At 37.4% G+C, this 10613-nt stretch overlaps 1 protein-coding gene across 1 annotated transcript; it reads right to left on the bottom strand.

Moving 5' to 3' along the window:
• Positions 1–1180: 1180 nt before the first annotated feature.
• Positions 1181–10570, bottom strand: tprkb (Tp53rk binding protein). Its single transcript, XM_052033853.1, is given in 7 exon segments — positions 1181–3367; positions 5777–5953; positions 6659–6696; positions 6699–6780; positions 7956–8128; positions 8935–9017; positions 10360–10570. Coding segments are annotated over 7 exon segments (684 nt in total). The 5' UTR covers positions 10404–10570; the 3' UTR covers positions 1181–3280.
• Between the last annotated feature and the right edge of the window lie 43 nt (positions 10571–10613).

Genomic DNA, 10613 nt, shown 5'->3' with positions numbered 1-10613 from the left:
CTTAAAAACATGATCTTGTTATGTCTGTGGTTGGTTATAACCAGATCAGCTGGAATGGACATGCATGAGGCAAATCTGAAGTGTAGACTATAGCACCACCTATTGCAGAAACAAAGTAATGTAATGTTGAGCAATGTCAGGCTAAGTGAAAAAAATCACTGGGCCTGTTGTCCAACCCATCCACCAGCATTTACTAGAGTGACTCGTGTTTTCTAATTGGAAGCAATTGATGGAATGACTTACTGATTGCTGAGTTAACCACTTTCCAACCACCCACTCACCAGAGTGGCTGCTCTCTTCCTATTGCAAGGTGGCATCTCTTTGCCTTTTGGTTGGCAGGCAGCCCCCATCATTCAGTTATCCAGCTCTGCCATGATTTTTCAGCACAGCTAGAAAACTGATTGGTGGTATGTATCTAGCTGAGTGAACCCATCATTTCTCCAGGGTCTGTGGCTCCTGGACTGAGGACGCTGGGGTACTGAATGGTGAATTTTGTTAACATTGCCCATATTTGTTTGCTCAAAATACCAGTTAATGAGGCAATTTTAAAATAATTAATTCATTTACTTTTTCTTTCTGAGAAATTTGCACTATTGGTCAGAATTTCCAGTTCCTGTGGTCAAATATTGTGTAAGTTAAGTCACATTAGACCCTGATATGCCTGATTACCTTGGTCAATATTGGTGGTTTTGAAACTAAATTTCAGAGGTGAAATCATCTGTGAATGAACCAGAACATTTATGTTTTAAAGAACTTAAGATGAATTTTAAAATTACGATTAAAATAATTCATCATAATTGAAAAAAAATCCAACACTAATTGAATTCTGAAGGAATGACGCTGCACATCGATAAATATGTACAGGATGGTTAGTAATAAATATGCTAGATGTAAGTTTTGATGGTGTGTTTAGTGGCTGACTAGTAGCCCTGGACTCCGTTGCATGTATTTCAATCCTGATTCTGTTGTATAAAAACTGTAATTTTACATACCATGGAGCAGCAGCATAACTGTGGATTACGTGTTTAACTGCGGATTACGTGTTTAACTGCACATATACATGTTATGTTGCAATTTATTCCATAACTGTAGTGCTGTTAGTTAAGCTGTTAATGCAAAATCTATGTCTTTATGTTTGAAGATAATTATCTGAAATTGAAAGTTAGTTTAAGCAGTGATGTACAAGAAATCTTCAAAATTTTTAATGAAGATGTTTACCAACTTTCTTACTGACTTGATTATAATGCTGTATTACACATTTCTGCACATTGGATCAGACACAGCTTGAGCTGCAGTCTTGTTGTTCAAGACGTATCCTTAACCTTAAACTCTTGTACTCCAATAAGGCATTTCATCTTACCATAAAAGGCATTACTGTCTGGTCATACTGTTACTGGCAATGCAGCTCCCCATTTTTATACCACCGAATTGCATTGGACTGAGGCTATTTGAATTTAATACATGCATTGCTATCTGAGAAGCTTCCATTCCAATGTTTCAAACTGGTTTTAAAACTTCTGGCACTCAGAGTCAACAGCCAACACTTGGTTTCACACAGTATAAGATACTATATTCCACTGAACAATCCAGAACGTTATTATTGTCCATTTATGATCTTCTGCACAAAGACAAAATGCTTAACTTTAATACTAACACCACAGACAGCAAGTTGATTTGTAACATCATTTTATCTTGTCAGGTATGGCACAACAGTGGCTTGGTTCCAGATAGAAGTTTACTTTAAAATTGTTCTGAAATCATTGTATGATTTATGTTTCATTTTAAAAGAACTGAGTTTCTTAAGAAAAAGTTTCCTTTGGTTTCTAAGACACTTTTTTTTTAATGAATGGAGACAAAATGTACGTTTCAGTGCTGCTCAAATGACTTACATTTGGAATACAAGGTAGTTTTAATTTAAAGACACTCTGAAAAACATCCCTTTCTTGGAAGAATGTAAGAAATAGACACAGGAGAAAACTCCCAAGGATGCTCCACCATTCATGATGATTGATCACCTCAGCTCCATTTTCCAACTGTATCCCCAGAACTGCCAATTCCCTTAACATCCAGAAATCTGTATTTTGAATGAACACAATGACCCCATCAGCGATAAAGAATTCCAAAGGTGCAGAGATATTTCCTTATCTCAATCCTAAATGACCTACTCCTCATTCTGAAATTGTGCTCCATGGTCACCTGCATCTCTTTCTTTCCCCTTATTCTTCTTCATAAATTCTCATTCACAATTATTCTTTTTCTGGTCACTCTTTCTTTGCCCCCATCTCTCCCTATAACTTTACATTCTTAACAGTCATGATTGATCTCTGTAAAGTAGGGTCACTCCCTTCAATTTTTCCCCCACCCTCCAATCTTAGCCTCTTTCCTCTGCCATTGTTTCCTCTCAGACCCTTTATTTCCATACAACTCCTCCATCTTTCCATTCTCCGAGGATAAACTGTGAATAGCTGGAAAAATAAATTTATATGTCTAGTTGCTAGGATGGCTCAAGAGAGGGCAGAAAAATTTTTTTTTTTTGGAAAGGTTGGCACCACTGAGAGCTAAACCTGAAATTAACTCAGGTAACTGATCAGCATCACCAAATTGGAAAACACAGAAAGGCAGGGTTCTGAATGCCAGGAGAGCAAAGTCATGTCAACACCAGAATGGAGCGATTCAATGCAAAATTTATTTTTGTCGAAGGCCTACATTACAAGGAATGATTAACTTGTACTTTATAAGGAATGATAGCCAGGTTTTATTGGCAAATGTGACGAATGTAGAAAAGTTGCATGACAAATGCAGGCAGCTGCAAAGTTTTTTCATTCATTCATTCTCAGGGAATTACCAACAAGAGTCAGGTCATCCACAATTATCCCTGCAGTATAGTGATGCAAGAAATTTCAGGACTTTGACATGTGATCCAAATCCAAGCTAGAGTGATGAGAGGTGCAAAGGTAATGGAGTTCCAATGCCATCCTTTTCCTTCGGGCTGCTGGGGAAATGGCTGTATTGAAGTGTGCCAGTACATTTGTTAATTGTAAAGCTGCAGTACCCTGAAGTCTTTATTGCAATATTGCTCATTAATGTTGTTACAGGATTTACTGGAATTAATTGTCCACTACAAACTTATTTCCACATTTGGATTTAAACTCAAACGTGATACAGTACGTACATTAATAAACATTAAAAATCATAAAGGTTATAGTTTATACACCGCTACTGTCTCTATTGCAGAAAAATATTTGCAAAGAACCTCCTTAAAGCAGCATGGTTTCTGCTGTCAAAGAATATCTTTTGCACTCATCCGACAAACGATTGCATCCAATAAATTTCCAACTTTTTCTTCAGCAGGAGCTATTTTGTAAAACTATGGGGGGAGAAAAAGAATTACAATTTGAGCACAGGCAAGGTTCTTTAAAAAAAAATTCTCCCTTCTACATTTTCTGCGTCTTGAACAATTCTTAGTTTGAGGAAGAAACAAAGCTACGTGTAAGGCCTGCAATGAACAGATGGTCTGAAGTGACCTAGCCACCCTTCAGTGAAGAAGCAAACTGGTCTCCGCAGAATTCTCACAGCAGTGTAGGTGAGATCAGACATCTTCAGTCTATGGAGGATTGCACATTGAGTTAATATGGCAAAGCAGGCAAACTAAGATCAAGCCCACATCATCCACATATGTTGCAAAGGTCTGGCATCAATAATTAAGTTTTTATTTTAATAAAGATATTTTAATACAACCATATCAAAAACACATTTCCACAAGCCACAACTTGCATCCTTTGCAGTCAGTTCCCTTTTGTAGCCATGTAACTTCCAACACCCTGCCAACCCTGTTGCTGTGTCTGCTGCGGAAGCCAAGTGGTCCAAGTACTGTGGTGAGCCACAGGCAGCAAAAATTAAGGTCTCACCTACGGACTACATGATGGCCTTCTGACAGCTTGTTGTTAGAATGCCTTTCCACTATTTCTGAATTCCAATAATCACTCATTACAAATGGTGGAAATAAATTTGAATAACAGCAAAATTAATACATTTAAAATCATATGTGTAAATTATTGTGGGAGGAAAGTCCCTGAATGCACTGATACACATTGCAATTAGCTGGCACTTCTCATCAGAACTGTTGGTTAGCCAAACTTTAATCTGAAGAAGGAGCTGATAAAAAGAAAAAAGGTGCAGATGCTGAAAATCCAAAAAAATCCTTGAATGTGCCACCGACTGCTTGTGCAATTCAAGCAGGTGCAATTTGTATTCGTAAGACTTCCTAATGGTTAATAATGAAGCCCCACATGGCAGCAGGGCCTTCTGCACTGTAAAGTTGTGATGCTGAGTGGTCAGAAGCCCCACTGACAAACAAAAACTACAGCCAGCCAAGCTCTCAGCACTGTGTCATGATTAATTATTAAACAACAATGTTTTTGAATACTATCAACATTCATTTCAAAACTATTTAAACTATTTGAATTTTAAAAAAATAAAAACCAAAACATTCCTAAAAATATAAATTATGTACAAGAGACTGCCACAGCTGCTACCTTCCAACAAAATTAATGGGAACCCTGTCAATGCACCAGGTCCAACCTGCACAGGGTGTGCCAGTGATTCCCTGGAGAAGTTCGGCAAGTTTTCTGTTCTCACTCTGGACCATTAGGAATCCAGGTTCAGAGAAGACAGCTGAAACTAACAATACAACTTCATGACTTCACGTTCCTGTTGAAATCTCTAGGCTGAAATCAGTGGCACTGTTACAGTGGCACAGATAACCTTTCATATTTCCCGTAAATCCTAGGCTGTTGTTTTCAGGACAATGACCTCTTAATAGAACTGGAAATGACAGACAAGGCCCAGAGTACGTAGTTCACCATTGACCCATGTATGGATGCCCCAAAAATATATTGCTGTAAAGTGCTGGCTCCAACCAAACCAGCAAAATAAATAGAAATTATTTTAAAAACACACATAAACTCATGCAATTCCATAAACTACAAATGCCCCCTCCCAATTATTCACTAAGGAAATCAAAATTTCAAGCACCTGAACTAACCTGTCACAGATAGTTTTAAAGGATTCTCCAGCATTAGTGCTAATCAATTTATCAATTTCATACTACCACACCCAACTCCAGAAGCTCAGTGGCAGCACACTGTTGTAAAATTATAAACAAGCAGATGTCAGCAAGATTCACAGGTATTAGCAGAAATGCAGAATTTGCTGGCATGTGTGGAGAAAATACCAACAGATCCACTTCAACCTGCTGCAAATCGCTGTCCCCAATGAGTTTCAAAATACCGAAAATGGATAGGGGAGGAGAGAGCAACAAGTATCAGGGTGGATTGAAGCAGAACAGATTGAATAACACAAGGGATAATAGTGCAGGGAGAAAGAGGGTGGTAATGGAACAAAAAACAAATGATCTGTCTAGTGGATGTCGAGACCAGCAGAAGTCTGTAACACTAAAATTTGGATTGATCAACTCAGCATGTCATCAGATTTGTTTTGCTCAGTTTTAATCTTGAGACACTGATTTCCATTGACTTGCAATATGTGGACTACGAACTAAATTCAGCTGAAAGATACAAGTTATATCCTTTTAATATGACTGTCTAGGTGATTTCCAACTCAAGGTAAATTACATTTTGGTTGCAGGTTGTTTCTCTTAAAAAGTGAAAAATTTTTGCAATGACATTATTACAAGGGCTTTTACTATTATTTTATTATTATAATATAATAATTTACTATTTTATTCAAACTTGCTCCAATTTTTTTTTGAACAAACCTTTTTAATTTTGGCCACGTCAGTGATTATTGAGATATCCTGTACAGAGATCTGCTGCCCGTTTACTTGGCTTATGACACCTTCCAACTTTGATTTGTTTTCTCCATCATCCACCAGAACAATGAGGAGAGCAGAGTCACCATCTGAAATCCCAAATTTTCTGAAAGCATCTGAAATCTTGAGAAAAGAGCATTTATTCACAGTAATTTTTTAAGAAGTTAGTCATGTTTAAGATTTGTTCTTTGAAACAACAAATGTAAAAGGTACAATGAAATAGAAGTTTTGATGGTCTAATGAGCCAGCTATCTTCACTATCCATTCCCAATTTTTAGTAATTGTAAATTGGTTTATTATTGTCACATGTACAGTGAAAAACTTGTCTTGCCTACTGTCCATACAGATCATTTCATACAACAGTGCATTGAGGTGGTTAAAAGGTAAAAACAATAACAGAATTACCTAACAACCAGATCTGTTTTGGTGGGGATAATCTTATCACTACTTGTGCGTTTCCAGCATTAGGTATTGACAGGATGTTAATGTTTAAAGATGGTGGAAGGTTTGATCAACAGAACTACAAGCGAAACCCAAAGGAAAGGAATCAGAAGTTCCATCATGTATTCTTGAGCAGAGAACTATATATTTCATTTTTAAAAGTGCAAATGACACTAACATACAGGTACTGGCTTTTGCACCCAAGGTCAGTGAATTTTTCACCCCAAAGATAAATTGTGAAGTTTATTGCTGCAAGTCATGAAACTGTAATATTCAGGTGCATCAAGGCACGAAACTGCAGAGCAGCACAAATGCATTTGACAATATGTAAAAGATTACAACACAGATAAACTCCAAAATTCAATGCTTAAAGAAGTCAAATCTTACATTATTCGTTGGAGAGAGATTAAATATGATTTCAGAATAAGACTACGTGTCTTCATTTTGGCCAGTTTGTGCAAGTGAACTGCTTTGTTGGCTGCCACGAGTATCTGAAATGGGTCAACTACCTGAAAAATAAAGATAATGATTATGTGCATATTTGAACCAAGAGGAGGTATTACATTGACAGCTGCATTAGTTCACATTTTGTTATCACTGATAAAACTTGGCAGGTATTTTTTAGACAAAATTTCTAGCAAAGCAAATCACAGCTTGCAGAGATTTGTTGTTCATTCACTTGGCTTACTGTTAGAAAATAAAGTCCTTCAAAAACTCTATAGTTAACACATTCTCAGTTTTGGGTTTGACTAGCTTATGGTCAGTGATTTTATTCTATTGGGTTTGGTCCTTTTAATAGCTGTTATTTGAAAAAAAGTTTACATGCAAACTTAAGTAAAAAACACAAGAAAAACATGGTAAAGGAGTCACAGAGCATGGACCACAACACGACAGAGACCAACTATAAAATGAATAAATAAAATTCATTATAGGGAATTGAATGACAACCAAAATGTTAAGGTTTGTGTCTCTTCCCAAAGAGATAGGCAAAACCTTTTTGCACATTCCTCAGTACTCATATTTAATTGTAAACTGCGTATCTAATTCATATTCTGCATCACTAAGGTCATCACACAAGCATTTAAGTCTCCTTAGAATGCTTACAGTGCCTTCATCAAATCAGTTATTTTTGTAACTGTTTCTTTGCCATGATGGTGGCACCGGGAATGACTAAGCTCTTTGACTACAAATTTACAGTACAGAATTTTTGACAAGTCAAAGTATTTTGGCTCTGCACTGATAAAGAATGTTAAGGCATTCCAGGGCCTTATTATGTGGGATCCCCAAAGACAGAATGCAATTCTATTTAATTAAATATGTGACTTTATCACCAAACCGTAACAGAGTGGTGCATTTCTGTTTTCAGAAAGTAACTGCAATCACGGCAAGTTCTGGGCCACGATGCTGGCACACCAAGACAGGGCTGAAATGGCTGAAGTTATTTTGATGATGTAATAACAACTGAAAATATGAATTTGCAGAGACAAATCCTTGGACATTAATAAATACATATTAATGCTCAAAATAAAATGGTGATTCCAATTCCATCACCACCTAAAATTTTAGTGCCAGTAAAGCTCCTTAGTAACTGCAACTTGGCAGTAGTCCTAAAGAAAAGAAAAAAATGTTCACGTAACATCTTATCTCTATATAAAATCAGTCAAAATTAGTTAATGATTCTCACCATTGTTGCATTTATTAAAGCCCCATCTATGGCTCCTTCCACAGCTTTTTGTCGAAGCTCTGCTGCATTTTTAACATCTTTAAACAACAGAAGTGTCACAGTGCATCCTGGAAAGAGTTCCAGCTCATGTTTCATAATCATCTTCTTCAAAAGCAGCAAATGGCTGATGATAACTCACAAAACAAAATCATATGTAAAGCAACAAAATTATTTCAATTAATGTAGGAAGACTCAATGTTGTTGCTATGCAAGGTCCTTTAATTACACAGTAAAATAATTCTTTCCAAAGAAATTGCTTGGTTTAAATAAGGACCTCACACTTACCAAGTAAAGGGAAAACATTCTATTCTGCTTAAGATGGGAAGCAATGTAGATTAGCTGATATTTGTTTTATTTGTAAGACTTATTGTGCTAAATGGTGATTGAGTATAAGCACTCTGCACATATCTAATGAACTTTGAAATTATGCTCAAAATGGGCATAGGGTTTACAGGCTTCTCTGAATGCAAAGAAAATCATTGTCTTTCTACCAAAATTCAACACCTCTTTCCCAGATGTTCACTGTAGATTAGATCCAAGCACGAGTACTGTGTCTAATTCTGGTCATAATATTACAGGAAAAATATGACTGAACCAGAGAGAGCGCAGGGGAGATCTGCTGTAATGTTTTCAGGACTGGAAAATTGTAGCTACAAGGAGAGGCTGGAAAAGCGAGAGTTATTTTCTTTGTAACAGAGCAGGTTGAAGGGACACAACTGAAATATAGACAAGGGACCCACATAAACAGAATAGGAAGGATCTATTTTTAGCAGAGGAATTAAAACTGGAAGTGGAAGGGAGAAATGTAGATTTAAAATAATTGATAGGAGAGAGAAGATGAGAACATTGGTTTTCCAACCAGAGGATGGTAGGAATCTGGAACTCACTTCCTGAAAAGAAGCTAATGGACAAACACTCACAGCATTTTTAAAGTACTTACAGTGTACTCGAAGAGCTGCAATCTGCAGTGCTGAGGACCTAGTGTTCGCAGATGGGATCAGGGTGGGATCTCTCTTTTTCAACCTGGCCAGAATACCATGTAATAAATGTTCAATACTTTTTCATAAATATATAGACACATTTTTCAGATATTTTTAATTTCTTCAATTTTGGGATTTTTTTAATTTTAGTAACATTGGGTCAATTGGAGTATTAAAATATATATGCCCCAATGATAACAGTTAAAATCAACAAAAGATAACAGGATATCAATACAAGATGTCAATTTATTCCAGTCCTACTGTCTTCACGCCTATCATGTTAGTAGGTCAATCACTCTGTCACAATTCCATCTTGGAACCAGCATTAAGAAATTTTCTGCTTAACCATCCTAAAAGTTCATTGGTGACTTTGGCTTGTCTGCACTATTAAATTAGATGCAGAAAGTTAATTACTCAGCTCGTAACAGAGTTGGACCAACTGCAATTCTATCTGATAGAAATTGGGATTGAAGGAAAATAGCAAGGCAAAGAATAGATGGAAATTTAAGATTTCAATAGTTTGGAAGGGAGATATAAAAGTTTATATTTTTTTAATGCAGAAAAAGATAAACCCATCAGCCTTACTTCAATCCTGTTCAAAAAAACCTATAAATAATAATAACCCTGTCAATAAGATTTTTAAGAAAGGATTAATCCAATAAGATTTTAAGGATGATATTGTTTGGTTAACATCCTTGAATTTCTTTTAAAAGCCAGTCCCACCAATGGAATACTGAAAGGACCACAATCTAGTTCACCCCCCAGAAACCAGATGACAAATAGAGCTAAACAAAAGATTGCTAATGTGAATCACAGCAGTGCCGAATCATCATTAATCCTGAGAATCAATTAATTCAAAGATTAAAAGATACGTTTCACAAAATTAGCAGCTACTGGACAAATGAATTATTTTGAGAGGTGGAGGGTGGCCGAGAAAAGCATCCCTAGAATTGTTTTTTTTTTGATTATTATAGTATTAATTTGTTTTTTTTAGATCAGGGGCTACACCTTAAAATAATTTCACTGTAAAGTATTTTGCGGCAAGTTTGTTAAAGTGTTTCTTCAAATGGCTTAATTTCATAAATCGGCCTGCTTTCCCGATACTGTCGGGGGTGAGCAGAGATTCAGGGAAGTAACTCATGAAATGGTGCAGGGCACCGAAGCTGCTGAAAGCTCCACAGCCCAACGGGCTTCGTCGTTCAACTGCGAGACGACGGTCACCAAAACAGAGTGAATGACAGCCGGCGGAGGAACGACCGGCCGCCGAAGCTGCGGGTCTGAGCGGAGAAGAGAACCGCTGGAGGCGGCCAACGGCTGAAGTCACGGCGCAAGAACGGCTCCCCTGAACCAAAGCTACGCCTTAGCCTTTCCACCTTTAGGACAACCTTCGGGCGCGTTCAGCCAGCTTCAGCAACGACTCCCGCCACATTTCATTTCCATCCTTGCTCAGGGAAAACAGCCTTTAAAGTCCCACCGTCACCAACCAGAAACAGCTCATAGTCCGACAGACAAACCCGTCCCCCCAGCAGAGCAGCGAGACACCGCTGGTTCCGCCCCAACTGACGCTCAAACAGGAGGTTTCTTTATTTAAAAATTAAATTCCATCGCGCGCGTCACCTGCGGCAGTTGGGCCCGTGCG

Source organism: Pristis pectinata, chromosome 19 (assembly GCF_009764475.1).
Source record: "Pristis pectinata isolate sPriPec2 chromosome 19, sPriPec2.1.pri, whole genome shotgun sequence".
Taxonomy (NCBI): Eukaryota; Metazoa; Chordata; class Chondrichthyes; order Rhinopristiformes; family Pristidae; genus Pristis; species Pristis pectinata.
This window is presented reverse-complemented; position numbering and strand designations above follow the sequence as displayed.